We start from the raw sequence: 16,499 nt of genomic DNA, 5'->3' as shown, positions 1-16,499 counted from the left end.
AGTAAAGAGTAATGAAAAGGCTTTTAATAACTGTTTTCTGAACAGGAGACCTTCCCTCAACTGAGAGCACCTCAAGAGGATCTTGATGGCATTGGGTCTACAGGAGAAGAATACAGGAGAGCTCTGAGGTAATTATATGCTGACAAGGTTAAATAAACTGGAATACATGTATTTGGATAATTATATTTATTGTAAAATTGTATGGATGTTTATTTGGTTTGGATGTTTCATGCACTTATTCCTGCAGTCTCTTTATAACTTGGCTTTTGTGATGAAGGAGAATGAAATACTGCATTAACTTCCCTTTATCTTTAGCCAACTGATCCAAGGCATGATTGATGGAGAGGAGGAGTTTGTAAAGGAGATGAAGATGTTCACCTCTCACCAGCTGAATTATTTGGAGTCTAGCCACCCTGTCCCCATCAACATCCTCAACCAGAAGGAGATCATTTTCAGGAATATCAAGGACATTGTGTCTCTGCATGAGAGGTAATACATGCACAAGGGATGCATTGTACATAAAAAAAAGTTCATTTAAATACCAAAAATATTACCTGTATGTTTCAATGCTCAATCAACAGCACCTCATACTGTATTTTTACTCTTGTTCACCTTTTGTGCCTTTTCTTAATTTAGTTCTAAAACAGTGCCCAGTGTCCCTTTGCACTGTGTCCTTTTTGTCAAACTGGATCAGATGTTCACATTATTTTATGCGTTCTCAGGTTGATCCTTCCCGGGCTGAAAGAGTGTGCAACAGACGACGATGTGGCTATGCATCTGATCAAGCACACTGAGGACTTTGAGAAGTATCTTCACTACTTGGTGGGACAAGCACAAGCAGAGGCCTGCGTCACTGACAAGGCTGTCCAGCAGTATTTCAAAGTATTCACAAAATCTGTTGGTATTTAAATATAAACATTTAACATGAACATTGTGGAAACTAATGTGACACTCATCTACACTGCTTTTTTGTTCATGGCTTTTCAGGAGTTACTAGAGTCTGGTAAATCTGATGCTCCTGCCATGGATGTCCTTACTTTCCTCCAGCGCCCAGTGGAGAGAATTCAAACCTACCAGGCTTTACTGAAGGTCAACACATATTTTTATTTTGACAGATATGCGTGTGAAAAATTGATCAATACTGTCAGTGTGACTGTGGTAATGAAATACATACAACACCAAGCACTCAAGCTTGTTCTGCTGTTGCACAAATTGTAGCCTGTCCTTGAAAGGTGTGACTGAAAGTGAAATCAAAACGTTTTTGGCAGGAGTTCATCAAGAACAAAGCCAAAAGTGGACAGAGCTGCTGTCTTTTGGAGGATACCTTCTCCATGGTGTCCTGTCTACCCTGGAGGTCTGACAACCTGCACCAGGTGTCCCTCATCGAGAATTATCCAGCTCCTCTGATTGCCCTGGGTGAACCAGTGCGACAGGTAACTACAGATAACTGACTGTCTTTAAACCATTAACCTGAGGTTACTGGGAGATTTTAGCAAAAAGGAATATAGCTAGTGGCAGTTTTTGGCTGTTAGTAAAAGCTGACTGAGGAGTTGAGTTATAACAGTGACAGTCTTACTATAACAGACTGTCACTTCTATGACTAAGTTGCAGCACCAATTTAACTGATAACATTGTCCCACAACACCCAAATTACTTGAGGGGTTACGAGTCCTAAATGTGCACTCTGATAAAAAAAAGACTTTATGATCCTCCTTTCCCATCTTCCCTTCAGGGAGTCTTCACAGTCTGGGAGGAATCGCCAGAAATTAAAACGGCCTCTAGAGGGCATCAGAGACAAGTCTTTCTCTTCAAGGAATGTATTGTACTGTGTAAACTGAAAAGAGACACCAATATGAACAGTGACACCTTCAGCTTCAAGAACAAAATGAAGGTAAGCTCCATCCTTCTTCTTTCTTACGGTCAGTGAAGCAATACTTAAAAGAAACTGTTTAACACCACAGTAGGCCACATGTGATGAAAATTTCATTCTCACTTTTCAATCCACCTAGCTGATGGATGTGGAAATAAAGGAGACTCTGGGTGGAGATGAGAAGTCTTGGGGGTTGTGGCATGAGCACAGGGGCTCAGTACGGAGGTACACACTGCAGGGACGCTCCACCCTGGTGAAACTGTCCTGGCTCAAGGATCTGAAGGAGCTACAGCAACGTATCAGCCTGCCCACCAACAGTAAGTGTTTCTTTGGGAAGGGAAGTGAATTCCTCGTAATGTTTGATAAGACTGTCAAATCTATACTATCTATTTTCTATCTATACTATCTAAACTCTTCTGCTGTCGTGTCAGGTCGACTAAAGGTTTAGTCTCTCATCTCTTGTCCTGTGTTTTTCTCCCAGTTGTTCAGGGTCAAATATTTTTTATGGAATTGACAAGGCATAGCATTTTCATTAAGTGCTTGGTGAGTGATTTCTGTATTCCTGTTTGTGTCTATCAAAAGGCCCACCGGTGTTTGCGTCACTGTTGTGTGACTGCACAACAAAGATTGGACAGACGATCAAATTGACCTGTAAGGTCACAGGATCACCAAAACCAATGATCAGCTGGCTCAAAGGTCAGAAACGTACTACTCACTGTATTTTTTTTCCACTCTTTGAATACATGACATCATGTGTTTAGGTTACAATGATGGCTTCATAATGAAAATCTGATGTCCACTTCTTAGACGGCCTTCCTTTAGAAGACGATCCTCGTCACATCATCACAGAGGACCGGTCAGGCACCTGCTGTCTCATCCTAGACAGCCTCACTGCAGAGGACTCTGGACAGTATGCTTGTTATGCTACCAGCTGTATGGGCAGTGCTGGTACTCTGGCGAAGGTTGTGGTGCACGGTGAGTTGTTGAGTGCAGCTACACCACTTGAGTGTTGTGTTACACCAGAGACATGTCTGTGTTTGAGGCTGAAAGTTGTGTATACATGCACCATTACATAATCACAGGACATCTATACTGTGACAACTGCTTTATCATATTAGTACCATGACTATCACTAAAATTACTTTTAATGTATTTCTTCTTCTCTCCAGCTTCGCCCAGATTTGTGAGTCGGCTGGAGAGTGCCTGTCTGATAGAAGGCGAGGATATACAGTTCACCTGCTCCACACTTACTGCTCCTTTACCACGTATCAGGTATGGAGACGCAGAGCAAAGTACATGCAGTAGGTCCTATATATGTTGTGTGTGTCAAACACATCCACTTCTGGGTTTACAGGTGGTTGAAAGATGGCAGAGAGCTGACTGACCAGCAGAAATACCTAATCCAAAATGATGCTCGGAGTGGCATCTTGTGTCTGACGGTCACCAGGGCAACAGAGGCAGATATTGGACAGTATGAGTGTGAGGTATAAAACCCATATCCATAAAGTCTAGAGTGTATGAATAAAGTATCATTGATTTTACAGATCTCCCATTAAGATGTCAAATGTTTTGTTATGTTTAGCTTTGGAATGAGTTTGGCTGCGTCAAGTGCAAGGCCGGGCTGTGCCCTGCTTACGTGCCACCAATCGAAGACGACCAGCCACAGGACTTACCTCCTAAAGGTAGGACAGCCAGAGCTACTGAAGGTAAATATCCTCCACACAGGGTAGAAACCCATGACAGGGTTTTCATGTGGATGCTCCAAATCTTTGCCAGTTCAGCCGTGTTTGAGAGAGCAATGAAGCACATGCCATTGTCCGGTTTTACTTAAGTTCACTTCACATCTGATCCTGTCATCCTTTTTTACTTCACATCATATGACATCTCCTCACTTTCCAACAAACTGCAACAATTTCCACTTTCAACCACTACCATTCATCCATTCTATCCAGTGGATGCCATTTTGAGGTTGTACTCACATTTTACTTTTTTCATTTCACACACACTTACATCATATGTAGTTCCAACTACCATACCAGCTGTCACTTGATCTCCAGGGGCTATGGCACGGACTGCATTGTTTATATTGTGGCATTCATGAGCTAAAAGCACCCCTATGCCATTTTTTTCCATTTATCATTTTTCCATTTCACGTATTGCCATTTGAGTAAAGTGATTACTGGGTTATGTAAGGGCAGCATGTGATAACTAATTGATACAATTGTAAGTTCACTCTGTCTGTATCTCAGCTGAATGCAATTATCAGTGGCTAACCCAAACCACCACCATGACCAAGTTAAACCCATACCTACACATAACCATCTCTGACCTGATACCTATGCATTATCAATTTTAACCTTTTCTCTTTGGTCTTAAAGATGTTTCACTGCTCACTTCATCTGTGCCAAGCACTTTTACTTAAAAGGTGTGAAGGCTAATGTCACAGTCATGAAAAAAAACCTCATGCTTCATACCTAACAACTACGTCAAATAACCTTCTACTGCCATAACCCTGCGGGATCAGGTGGCTACCATTCAACATAAACACCATACTGTACTTCTCAGCATCCTCACCCATGAAAAGACATCAATACATTTATTGTATGGAATGTTTTTGTGTTTTCCATCATGTTTTCACTTTCCACAGAGGGCATGGATTAGGACAGACTAGATCAGTACAATCAGGAGAGATGGGTAAATGTAGTAAATATAGTTGTTCAACACAGATTAGAACTATGGGATGATGATTCGACAGAAAGACTTTGGTCCTTATACTTGACAGAAAGATTGTTTAAGTGAAAGTGCAGACGCTGGTGGTGGTTGTGGCTGCTGACTCTGCCGAGGCTGATGAAGGTAATGAAACTGTAAACACTAGGCTGTGATGAGAAGATGGAGGATGCACACAACAGCAGCATGAATGTACTTAAGGCAGAGAGAAAACCATATGTTAAAAGACAGCCGCAAGGTGATAGGCTGACAGTGAAGGTGTGTTGCTGTGCTATTGCTTAAATGTGATCAGCTGAGCAAGCAATTGTGAGTGAGCATGCCAACAAGGAGTGAATGGCAGATGATATGAGAAATAAATTACAGGTCTAAGCATGCAAAATTATCCTGATTGAACTTTTACTAGAGCTTCATTTTTCCTACATTAGACTGAAAGTCAGATGAACCTCAAGGTGCTAGAAATTAACAGCAGTAATTTGAATATGGCGATAACAAGTACCACTATTGCTTTCCAATTATTTACCTCTGTTACAGTCATCAAAAATCAAAGTAGTATAATACAGTAAAATGGGATTCAGCCAACTTCAATAGAGTTATTAGATGTTGATGAAATTCCACTGTTTGTTATATTGTAAGTTTGACTTACAATATTCTTTACATGGACTATAAATTGATATTTTTCTGGATTTTTGTCACCACTTCATGTTTTCCCTTCCATTGTCAGTAACCTACATGTTTTTCCATCCTCCCTCTACTATTCCCAAAGAAGGACCTTCCTCACATGGACCGTTCCATGTAAGTCATCATTGTCATGATAACAAATAACCACTCAACATTCCCCTTTCTCCTCTTGCCAACGCATGCCCAGCTAACTCTTCACTCCTACGAACACAAGATGGTCATGTGCTGGGCAGGTGTTCCCTTTACCTCCATGCAGGAGTGGGCTCATGCTCATGTCCTGTTGAAGTGTTGGGTTAGTGGGGTTAAACCCTCACATACTGAGGTAAGAAATGCATAAATACTGTTCCTGGTGCGTAAGGTAATGTACTCTCACTTCTTTTTCCAATGATTCAGTATACATAAAGTACAGTCAAGAAAAAAATATAATTCCTTCAAATATATTTGAAGAATTATTTTAAGTGTTTAATGTTTAAATTCCTACTGAGTGGTATTTTGGTTTTCATAGATGCAGACTCAGAGGGCTGGTCCACTGCCTTTGTGAAGAAATGGCTACAGACTGATTTCAGCCCCACCTCTATTGCTAAGATGCTCTTCCCCCCTGAACACCCTGAACAGTAAGTTTAGTGACACCATTGTTGTTGTATTAACCCTCCCCTCCATCCTTTGAATTAAACAGGCATCAGCCTCAACCGCATATACTTCGTCTATGGTAGGTTGATTTAATAATTAGTTAGAACGGGGTGGTAAAAGAGTAAAAATGTAACATGTAGAATCCATAAAATATTTCTGTCTCACACAGGCTCTATGGGTGAAACTCTTCTCCAGTCACAAGCACGCATTCGTCCATTGAAATTTGTGTAAAAGTAGCCGGCCAATCAGGACATACCTACCGGAATATTTGTGGGTCCCTTTAGTGAGCTTCACCCGCTGTACCCATAGAGTCCAGTAGATGGCTGATGATATTGTAACCCTAGTTCTATTAGTACAGGCAGAGCCCTCTAACTAGGGGCTCTATCGCTCCTACACCTCTTGCTGAAGAGGTTGCGGGATTCCATCGTCATTATTCTGCTCCTATACGATGGGCTCTGCACGTATTCAAATAGGCACATCCTGATTGGCCTGCTACATTTATGTAAATTTCAGTAGGCAAATGCATACTCGTGAATGGAGGATAGTATTACCCATAGAGTCCAGTTGAGGGCTCAGCTGGTGTAAATAGAACAAGGGTTACAACATTGTAACCTCCCTTTGGTGAAGAGATAATTCTTTCCCCTGAACTGATCAGTAATATTTAGTACTGACCTTTCCATTCATCTTGCCTTTGTCTCCAGAGCTGTAGTGGGTGGTACTGAAGAAGCCGTTCCTGTCTCGACATCCATGGAGCAGGTGGCACAGCAGCCTCCGTGCTACCCAGAGGAAGAGGAGGAGATCTACATCTCAGAGCAAATGCAGGAAATTACAGATGGTATTATTGTCTCTTTAACGTAAGAGTTTGACTTCTATCAAACTTTGTGTGATTACTAACTTATCTTTTCTCCTGTGCAGCTCCTCCATCCATCCAGGTACCTGCTGAGGACCTGTGTGTAGAGCCCGGCCAACGAGCTACATTTACCGCCATCGTCACAGGACGACCTGCTCCCAACATACAGTGGTATAAGGTAGGAGCGCTGTAGACCAGAGTTTTTACCTAAAGGGTTGGTTGCATTAAAATCTTTGGGTTTTGAGTTGAGTTGTAACATGATTTAGGGGAAAACTGTATTTCTGCCATATAAGTTACCTTTATTTTTACTGTCTTTGTGGGCCTATGTTTAACCAGGTAAACATACCGAAGTTGATATTGTCACACACTGCCTCCTCTGAGAATGGAGCATAAAAGATTTTGGGGGTTAAACCTCCACCCTTGATAGGTCACAGAGGTCACAGGATGGCATTACATTGTTTGAAGGGGTCACAAGATGAAAGTTTGACCAGAATTTGAAGACCTGGTAGCTTTCCCTATTAAAACTCTACTCTCTCTGTGATTGGAGGATGGAGAGGAGCTTGCAGCCAATGAGAATGTGGAGATTGCGCAGCATGGTGCCCGCTGTTCACTGACAATAGTGTGCCCAGAGGGTGAGGACAGCGGCATATACACCTGTTTAGCCTACAGCGACTCTGGCCATGACTCATGCCACGCTGAGCTGACAGTGGAGGAAGGTAAGACAGCAACACTGCTGTCGTGCATCATTATTATAGTTCAGTAGATGGGCAGTGTAGCTTCGATGTAAAGATTGTTGGTGGTGGATCTGTTTTATTTATGTTTTGTTTTCTACACAGGTCCTCTGGAGTGTCAGGAGAGAGAGGTGGAGCTGGGGAAGAGAAGGAAGTTATTCTCCGTCTATGATGTCCATGAGGAAATTGGAAGGTGAAACTGTACTTTATATTGTAGTATCCAGCTGGCCCATGAGCCCTGTTAAAATCGAATATGACCCCATCATCTCTCTGTGCTTCAGGGGAACCTTCGGGGTGGTGAAGCGTGTAATCCACAGACGAACAGGTGAAGTGTTTGCTGCCAAGTTTCTGCCTCTGCGGAGCAGCACTCGGACCAGGGCCTTCCAGGAGAGGGACCTGCTGTCCCGTCTGGCTCACCCCAGAGTAGCTTGTTTGCTGGACTTTTTTTGTACCAGACGCACTCTGGTGCTGATCACAGAGATGTATCCTTGCTGTTAAATGCTGCAGTATAATCACTCTTTATTCCACACAGTGGGTTGTTGAGTTTGAGTTCTTTAACGCTTTTTCTAGCTGCTGTTGTCATGGACTTCTGGACCATTTATTACTGAAAGGATCCGTCCCAGAGAGAGAGGTACAAGCTTGCATTTCTTCGTGACAAAATTATTTTTATCTTGTAAATATTATGAACGGCTGTTGACTAATATTCTACATTTTATTTCAGGTTCAGTCATACATCCAGCAGATCCTTGAAGGAGTCGGTCACATTCACTGCATGAACATTCTGCATCTGGACATTAAAGTGAGATTTTCAGTCCAGTCAATACTGCATTGTTGACTGTCTTTTTTTTATTTGCAGTTCCTAACTCCGTTTTTATTTATACTTCCTTCAGCCTGATAATATCCTGATGGTGTATCCACCCAGAGATGAGATCAAGATCTGTGACTTTGGCTTCTGCCAAGAAATAGACACATCTAGACACCAGTACAGCATGTTCGGTACACCAGAGTTTATTGCCCCTGAAATCGTTCACCAAGAACCAGTCACTGTGGCCACTGATATTTGGTGAGTTTAACTACTAATTTTGGTAACTGAGACTTGCATCAGAAGGAATTTACAGATGTTTATTGTGTGTAATGTAATGTCCAGATCTGTCCCTCTAGTGTTGCAAGGAGATTTAAATGAAAGCGAAAAATGACTGTGTACAAAAACTTAACATTAATATCTCTTATTCTCTCTGCTAGGTCTGTAGGTGTTATAGCCTATTTATGGTATGTATGACTGCACTTTTAATGTTATTCCCAAACTCTCAAACAGTTTATCAAAAAGCTGAGAATATCATCTGAGTTTCTGTTCATTATTTACATCATGGTTTATCTTTCTCTTGACAGTCTCATGTGCCGATGCCCTTTTGTGGGAGAGACGGACCGTGCTACACTGCTGAGGGTGGGAGAGGGGACCCTGAACTGGGATGCCCCTGATGTGATGCGCAGGAGCCCTGAGGCCCAGAACTTTCTCCACATGCTCCTGCAGCCAGATCCAGAGTAGGGAACCTGTTTTATTATTGCTCACACCGCCACATCAATCCAGTCTCTCAGAGTCATTGAGGTTATTTTCCAAACTTTGTTTAAATGAAACAAAGCCCCATTTAATGGGACAAATCAGCATAAAGAGACATCTTTGCCACAGTGATATCCTACTACTACTACTACTACTACTACTATTATCCTATGAATTTGCACCCCACAAATGATGTTACATCCTTAAGTTACAGAGGTTATTTAGGCAATAAAAGTTACTGTGGTAAGGTTTAGGAAAAGAAACACAATGAGGACTTACCTTAAAATGACTCCCAAGTTCACATGGGTCCAAACATGCGACTCCAGGAAAAGTCCTGGGCGAAAGTCTATTTTTTTGTGACCCATCCACTACTCCAAACTGCCTCTTTACAGGAGCTCAGGACTGCTTTCTTGTTTACTGCCACCAGCACTTTAATCATGTGATTGCAGCCTTTCTAAATATACAAAAAACTTGTGAGAACAGCTTGGTGGTTTCATGGTGCAACATAACACATGTCTGACCACTACCAATTTAACTTTACCTCTCTAGGAAACGACCATCTGCCTTTGAGTGCTTGAGCCATGAATGGCTCCAGGTGAGAGGAAATACAGCACAATAAGTGTTTAAATCAAATATACTACTGAAACTTAAGAGCACAACTTACCACCCAAATCTTTGTCTCTGTGTTCACAGGACGAACATGCAGGAGAAGATACTGATGAAATCAACACAAAGACTTTGAAAATCTTCATCTCGAAAAGGAAATGGCAGGTGAGTTACTTGTCTTCATTTAAACCACAACCGTTAGAGAAAAACTGAAGCTCTTACTGGTTTCTTGTGATGCTGACAGTCTTGATGTTTAATATGATTACACGTCAAAATCTGTGTTCACCAGTATCTTTCCCATCTCTTCCCAGCGCTCTTTGACCTGCATTGGGTCAGTCCTCACATTGAGGCATATCCCTGAGCTGCTGGACGCTCCTCTCAGAGAAACCGCAGTGACGGTGCCCCGCGAGCCTCAGGAACACAGCAGCACCTCTCCGAGCAGTGGCTCCTCGTCTGAGTATGACGAAGCTGACTCTTGGGACTTTTTCCAGCACTACAGCCCGACTGAGGAGGAGGAGGAGGAAACCGAGGAGGACTATGATCCTTTAATGGAGAGAGCGCAGATCCCTGACTCTTTCGCCAAACTCCGCCTGGATGCAGAGGAGGAGGAGGAAGTGACATTAGGGGAGGAAGAGGATGGAGAGATGGTAGGAAGAAGGAGTGTACTAGAGCGGAGTGTGAGCAGGCAGTCAGTTGCGTCATCGGATGTGTCGTCCCAACAGACTCCTCAGAGGGAGCGAAGGTTCAGCAAGGACAGTAATCAATCTCTCTACCTGTCTGATGGGGACGAGGGTTCAGGGAGTGATGGAGGTCGTATTCCTCGTGGCAGCGTCATCCGAAGCACTTTCTACAGCACCTCCCATCAGCTTTCACCCATGTCTGCCAGACACATGACATTACGGGACAAATTCCAGGCCAAAAAGCAGGAGAGAGGCCGCAAACCACTCCGCAGAAGCTTTTCAGGACGTCTCAATGAGCCTCTTATTGAATATGTGGAGGATGAGACGGAGACAAATCGTGGCCAGAGACGAGTATCTGTCCAGCCCACGATGCAGAAGTCCTGCTCCTTTGACAGTGGTGTTAGCCTCGCCCACACCAATGCCCCCCCTCACAGGAGGAGCAGGTCTCTTGATGAGTATTCTAGACGATCTCCCAGCTCACCCGAGCGCACAAAGTCAGGGGAAGAAGAAGGCTCTCAAAGTCTGAAGGAAGATTTCACAGACGATGAAGTGGCTGGAAGAAACCTGTTGGCCATCCCGAGCCCTCGGCGACCCACAAGAAGAGGAGGTTCCGTCTCTCCAACACTGCCGAGTGGATCTTCTGCTCCCACAAACGTCCTTGCTGGAGACAGAATGAGCCCCAGGCTGGATCAGGAGCAGGCAGCGGGTGACACCTTTGCTGGCTCCCAGGGGTCTCTGGCTGAGTCGTCTATTTTGGAGCATGAGGGCTCTGAGTTGTCAAGTCGACCTGGCTCCTACGAGGAGCTGAGTCATGGCCATCTCAGAGGGAGATACAGATCAGGAGAGAGTGAAGGGTATGATGATCAGGGGGAGCCTCTGATTTCACCATCCCCATGTTCATTCCAAGAAGTCAAACCCAGAAGCTCATTTCCCCAAGCACCGCCGCGTAACCGCACCCGCTCCAACCCCAACCTGTCCACCAACAGCAGAGGTCAGCTGGGGACCCCACTAACAGCGAGCCCCAGTCCCAGCCTCTCCTCTCTGCAAGCTCCAGAGAGGCCTCCCAGAGCCAAGGACAAGAAGGGCGGTGGTGGCCTCCAGAGGCACGCATCAGCTCCAGCCCTCGAAGCTCGGCCACCCACAGGAAGGTCACCCAAGCTGGGACTGCTGAGGATCTTCCGCAGGCAGTCCTGGACCGGCCACTCGTACTCCCAGCTGGACGAGGCAGAGTTAGGACCCACACTGGGGGAGATCATGAAGCCAGATACTCCCACCATGTCTCTGAGGAAGAAAATGAGAGCTTCAGCCTCCAGCCTGACCAAGCTGTTCTCAAAGTCTTTTAGTAAGGAGGACGTGAGTAAAGGAGGTGAGCTATTACAAATTACGCTAATTTTTATTCTGTCAAGCAGCAGATTTGAGTGTCATTTTATCCAAGCTAATGCTTTTTTCCTTTTGGTGTTGTGTGTCTTTTATAATAGGGCCAATAGTAAAGGGAGCACCTCCCATCCCACCTGAAAGGCATCGCAGCAGTGGTCTTGAGAGCCCAAAAAAGAGGACGTCCAAACTGTTGCCTTCTCTTAAAATACCTGCGTTCAGAAAGTCAAAAGGTAGTGAATAAGCTACAGGGATCAGGAATACTCAACTTGCTTTGTCCCAGGGCCTCTTTTGCAAAATGGCTGGAGGCCAGGGGCCAGTTAATAAACAAACATTAATAATTAATATATACATAATAAGCCTGGACCTGTGTTGGTAGTCTGGGGGATTCCTCCCTGGCCATTTTTAGAAAATGGTCAGCCTGCCCCCCAGCACCTTGTCACTGGCTGTGTATGTTTGTTCTACTCCATGTATTTCCAGATCTGCTAGTTCGTCCCAACAAGGCTGAAGTTTTCCAGTTAGATGGAGGTGGAGTCCTACTGGTTTGGAAACCAGTCCAGTCCAGTGACCCTGTCACCTATTGTGTGCAGTACTGTACAGATGGTGAGTTCACAGAGATGATAGAGGAGCACAGGCATTCAATTGGTGCTTTCTTTGTGTTAAAAAGAAACCAAATTAGTTGTTTATGTTTGTCAAATTTGATTGTCCCTAATACTGAAACATAAAATGTAATCTATTTGGCCACATGGACAAAATGTAGACACAGTCTGATAGAACTCCAAATAGTGCATCGCCGATATTACTCCAAAGACAGATTAGATAAGATTTTCCCTGATATTATTCATATCCTGACAAATGTATTTAAATATAAACACACTTTTTCTTTTGCATCTTGTCAACTTACACTGACAACTCTTCACTCTTGATCCAGTATTTATCTTCTTTCAAACTGACCTTGACAATCATTTAATTTTCTACCGTGCAACATCACTAATATCACTGTTGCTTTAATCTACTGCCAGAGCATTATAATGTGCAGAGGTTGTGGATTTCCCAGTAAACCCATGTGCCTCCTGTGCCTCCTCAGGTGGGGAGTGGACGGTCCTGTCAGAGGAGGTGACTGACAGCAGCTATGTGGTGAAGGACTTACCCAGAGGAGCTTCTTATGTGTTCAGGATCGGCTGCATCACTAAGACAGGAGCAGGACCTTTCAGTGATGCTTCAGCACCTGTTGTTATGGCTACTCATCCTGAGGGTGAGAGAAATACTCGCAAACTCAATGCTGCATGTTTGCTGTTGTACATGTGTGATCTGACTTGTTTATTTTTCCACATTTTACAGTTTTTTTTATCTGAGGCCATTGTTTGCACATGTAGCAGGGATTTATCTCACTGGTTTGGTGTTTCAGTGTTTAACCTGTATTTACTCTGTTGTACAGAGACTCACATTCCTCTGATCCAGACTGAGTCACTGGGGTCAAAGGTCACTGGGTCAGAACAACAGACAGCTCATAAGAACTTCAATTTCCTCTCTGAGATCAACAGGTGGGATTTTTGAGTAGAAGCTGCAATTTTTGAGCAAAACTATCTGAAATTGACCGAAACGTTACGCCAATAAATGTTTGACTGAGAGCGATACAGTGTGTGGGAACCTTTCTTTGATTTTGTGGACACGTTTTGGGTTACGCCCTCTTCCTATGCACCTGTGCCTTCAGGTGTGCTGAGATTTTGCATTCACCCTTTGAGCAAAACTATCTGAAACTTATCTTTTATGTAACTGTTTTGAATTTACTGTATTATCTACTTTTGTTTGTTTGATTGCACACAATGTTTGTTGAGGTTTTATTTTGAAATATAGGTGTGACTTTTCAAGTTACTTGATTTTGATATTTCTGAAATAAACCTCATATTTTGTGCTGATAGTAAATATTTTTAATTTTTGTCCTTTTATATGTATATTAAAAAAAAATCAAGTATTTTCCAACAGACTTAAATTGTTGAGGTTCGGATTAGAGTCTTTAAGGAAGACAAACACTTCTGCAGCATGTAGACCTTCATCCAGTATGTACCTGCTTATTCAGTGTCACAGGGGACTGGAACCAGCTCCAGGATGCATTAGTAAAAGCATAGTCTCATCATGTTCCTCCCACTTTCTCTTTCACAGCCTTGCTCTGTACCTGTTTTGTGTTGTTCTCTCTCAGGGGTCGTTTCAGCGTAATTACCCTGTGCAGGGATGTTGAGACCAGCCAGGTGTTTGCTGCCAAGATCACCCCTTACCAGGCAGAGCAGAGACAGTTGGTGCTGAGGGAATACCAGCTGCTGAAGAGGCTTCATCACACTCACCTGGTGCAGCTGCACGCTGCCTTTTTCACCTCCCGCTACCTGGTGTTGGTGGAGGAGCTCTGTCCCGGCAAGGAGCTGCTCCATAGTCTGGCAATGAGGTAAAGGAAGGCTTGAGAAACATGAGCCAGATTATGAATCACCACAACAAGAAGAGGTCCTTGAGCATACTGTCATAGATATGCACAAAAGAAAATAGGCTGACGAGTTGAGTTTGCAAGTTTAGCTGCAGACAGACCGATACACACACACAAGCACACACAATACTACATGGATGTTCCCCTCCAGGGCCTCTGTAAAAAAATCTGCTGCTCATTACCTTCTCCAGGGAGGTAATATAAATATAAATGCTATAAATATCTTCCCATTTTCCATCAGACTATGTCAACGTGGTTATTTTGTGCAACCATTTGAGACAGTCCCTCACATACTGTAAATCTTCAGAAACCTGTTCTATTGTGTTCTCGCCCTTTCAGGGATCTGTACGCAGAGTGTCATGTTGGCGAGCTGCTGGTTCAGATTCTGAGCGCAGTCGACTACCTCCACAGCCGTCGAGTCATCCACCTGGACCTGAAGTCTGACAACATGCTGGTGGATGACTGTAACCACCTGAAGATAGTTGACTTGGGCTCGGCTCTGTCCTACACACCCGGTCAGCCTCTCATCGTCGAGCACATCCACGGCCTGTCAGAGAGCAAAGGTACCGATGTATTGCCAGTTTGATTTCAAAAGGCAAACTACAACGTGAAAGATTTTGATGCTCGCATTGTTGTAGATTCTTCTAGTGTACTAAACCTTTGACTGTCATGGCCTCCAACAGACCGCTGCAGCAAAGGTACAAACTCTTTAAGGGAGGACGGATTGATGGATGGAAATAACTCAGCCTAACTTCATCCACCTCAGCTGATCCTAGCTACCATAGCCTAACAAACCCAAGTCCATTTTCTATCTTTTTTTAATCCATTTTTTCTGGTTTGAGTCATTTTCTTGATTCAGAAAATGAAGCATGTGAGTGAATTTGGCACTGCCAGTAACAGCACAACTCTTTACGAACAATATCCTGTTTCTGTCTGTTTGTCAGTTTATATTGTCCTTCCTAAAGCTCCGGAAATCCTGGAAGGTCAAGGTGTCGGGCCTGAAACGGATATCTGGGCTATTGGAGTTCTGTCCTTTATCATGTAAGTATGGAGATACAGGTGGATACAGCGTTCCCAAATGGTTATATTGTTGATGCAGCTGCTGGAAATACAATCTTAACGACCAACAACACAGGAAACACTGCATTTTATTTTTCACAGTTACTTCTGGATTCTGTTAATCCACCATCCGCCATTTCTGCCACTGGGGTAGTAACCAGAAAGAACTTCCCATGATACTTTTTGTTAACTGGGCGTAAGCTACCAATAGCTACGGGGAAGCAGAAGCGCTATCCTCCTCCTCTTTGGGTCACGCAGTGGTTGATGCAGTTCCTTTGCGCCATAAATTAAGCCCTCATTTTCCTGAAAGATCGTACTCTGTCGCAGACAGAATTGCATATTGAAAGCCAGGCTTATGGGAGATCAATCCAAACACAGGCAGTGTGATTGCTCTATTGCCATTTGTTATATACTGGCACTTAGTCCAGACGAAAGGAGGGAGAATACACAAAAAGACGATGGTCAAACATAAGGGAGGAAACACAGGAAGGCCAGGCCGAGCAGAGACACAGGAGGGGTAGTCGCTCTTTACATTGTGCAATTAACATTTACTTCGTATGAATCATTTAAAGCAAAAGAAAACGCCTGTTTCCACTTAAAGAAAGTAGTCCACCATGTTTGTTTGATTTAAATCTTACTACTTTACAATTAAGATTATATATTTGTGATTTAATAAATGTGGCTCCCACTTCTGCACTGCCACTACCTTTTAGTTGCAGGCCTTGGATTTTGAATAACTGCAACTGTCTGACTCTTCTGTCGCTCTGAGATGCAGAATTATGAACTAATTTAATAATAAACACTGGTTGTGTTTTTGTGATTCTTTACTAGGTTGAGTGCCGACAGCCCGTTCCATGCAGAGCACAGCTGGGAGCAGGACAAAAACATCAAGAAAGGGAAGATCCAGTTTGGACGCTGTTACCCTGGTCTGTCAGAGGGAGCCTTGAACTTCATGAAGAGCAGCCTGAATAACAAATCCTGGTGCGTGTCTCTCTTAAAATGTAGATAGTAAATGGACTGCACTTGTATAGCACCTTTCTAGTCTTCCAATCACTCAAAGCACTATTTACAGTAATTCACATTCACCCACAGTCACTGGGAATAATTTGGGGTTCAGTATCTTGCCCAAGGATATTTTGGCATGTGGACTGGAGGAGCCAGGCATCAATCCACAGATCTTCCGATTAGCGGATGACCCACTCTACCTCTGAGCCACAGCCACCCTGTAGTTTGCAATGAAGACACTTGTCGTGTGAAATA

The 16,499-nt window shown here is 43.6% G+C and overlaps 1 protein-coding gene across 8 annotated transcripts in view; it reads left to right on the top strand.

The window, feature by feature from the left end:
• Positions 1-16,499, top strand: part of obscna (obscurin, cytoskeletal calmodulin and titin-interacting RhoGEF a) — a 42,990-nt gene that overhangs the window by 25,741 nt on the left and 750 nt on the right. For 4 of the 8 annotated variants that reach the window (XM_078168778.1, XM_078168780.1, XM_078168777.1 and 1 more), the window contains 35 exons: positions 46-128; positions 316-489; positions 723-882; positions 988-1,089; positions 1,269-1,433; positions 1,733-1,891; positions 2,010-2,187; positions 2,453-2,566; positions 2,678-2,845; positions 3,040-3,142; positions 3,225-3,354; positions 3,453-3,552; positions 5,781-5,889; positions 6,607-6,740; positions 6,821-6,933; positions 7,303-7,471; positions 7,592-7,679; positions 7,768-7,968; positions 8,057-8,117; positions 8,208-8,285; positions 8,377-8,549; positions 8,729-8,755; positions 8,876-9,028; positions 9,594-9,639; positions 9,738-9,815; positions 9,962-11,696; positions 11,809-11,937; positions 12,185-12,307; positions 12,792-12,959; positions 13,143-13,248; positions 13,905-14,144; positions 14,520-14,743; positions 14,864-14,878; positions 15,125-15,221; positions 16,071-16,220. In XM_078168778.1, coding sequence (XP_078024904.1) covers positions 46-128; positions 316-489; positions 723-882; positions 988-1,089; positions 1,269-1,433; positions 1,733-1,891; positions 2,010-2,187; positions 2,453-2,566; positions 2,678-2,845; positions 3,040-3,142; positions 3,225-3,354; positions 3,453-3,552; positions 5,781-5,889; positions 6,607-6,740; positions 6,821-6,933; positions 7,303-7,471; positions 7,592-7,679; positions 7,768-7,968; positions 8,057-8,117; positions 8,208-8,285; positions 8,377-8,549; positions 8,729-8,755; positions 8,876-9,028; positions 9,594-9,639; positions 9,738-9,815; positions 9,962-11,696; positions 11,809-11,937; positions 12,185-12,307; positions 12,792-12,959; positions 13,143-13,248; positions 13,905-14,144; positions 14,520-14,743; positions 14,864-14,878; positions 15,125-15,221; positions 16,071-16,220 — 6,053 coding nt within the window. The remainder of the gene's footprint in view (positions 1-45; positions 129-315; positions 490-722; positions 883-987; positions 1,090-1,268; positions 1,434-1,732; positions 1,892-2,009; positions 2,188-2,452; positions 2,567-2,677; positions 2,846-3,039; positions 3,143-3,224; positions 3,355-3,452; positions 3,553-5,780; positions 5,890-6,606; positions 6,741-6,820; positions 6,934-7,302; positions 7,472-7,591; positions 7,680-7,767; positions 7,969-8,056; positions 8,118-8,207; positions 8,286-8,376; positions 8,550-8,728; positions 8,756-8,875; positions 9,029-9,593; positions 9,640-9,737; positions 9,816-9,961; positions 11,697-11,808; positions 11,938-12,184; positions 12,308-12,791; positions 12,960-13,142; positions 13,249-13,904; positions 14,145-14,519; positions 14,744-14,863; positions 14,879-15,124; positions 15,222-16,070; positions 16,221-16,499) is intronic. The other 4 variants (XM_078168784.1, XM_078168779.1, XM_078168781.1 and 1 more) reach the window with 3 other exon arrangements.

Source organism: Epinephelus lanceolatus, chromosome 6 (genome assembly GCF_041903045.1).
Source record: "Epinephelus lanceolatus isolate andai-2023 chromosome 6, ASM4190304v1, whole genome shotgun sequence".
NCBI lineage: Eukaryota > Metazoa > Chordata > Actinopteri > Perciformes > Serranidae > Epinephelus > Epinephelus lanceolatus.
Note: the sequence above shows the minus strand (reverse complement) of the source record. Positions and strands in the feature narration are given on the sequence as shown.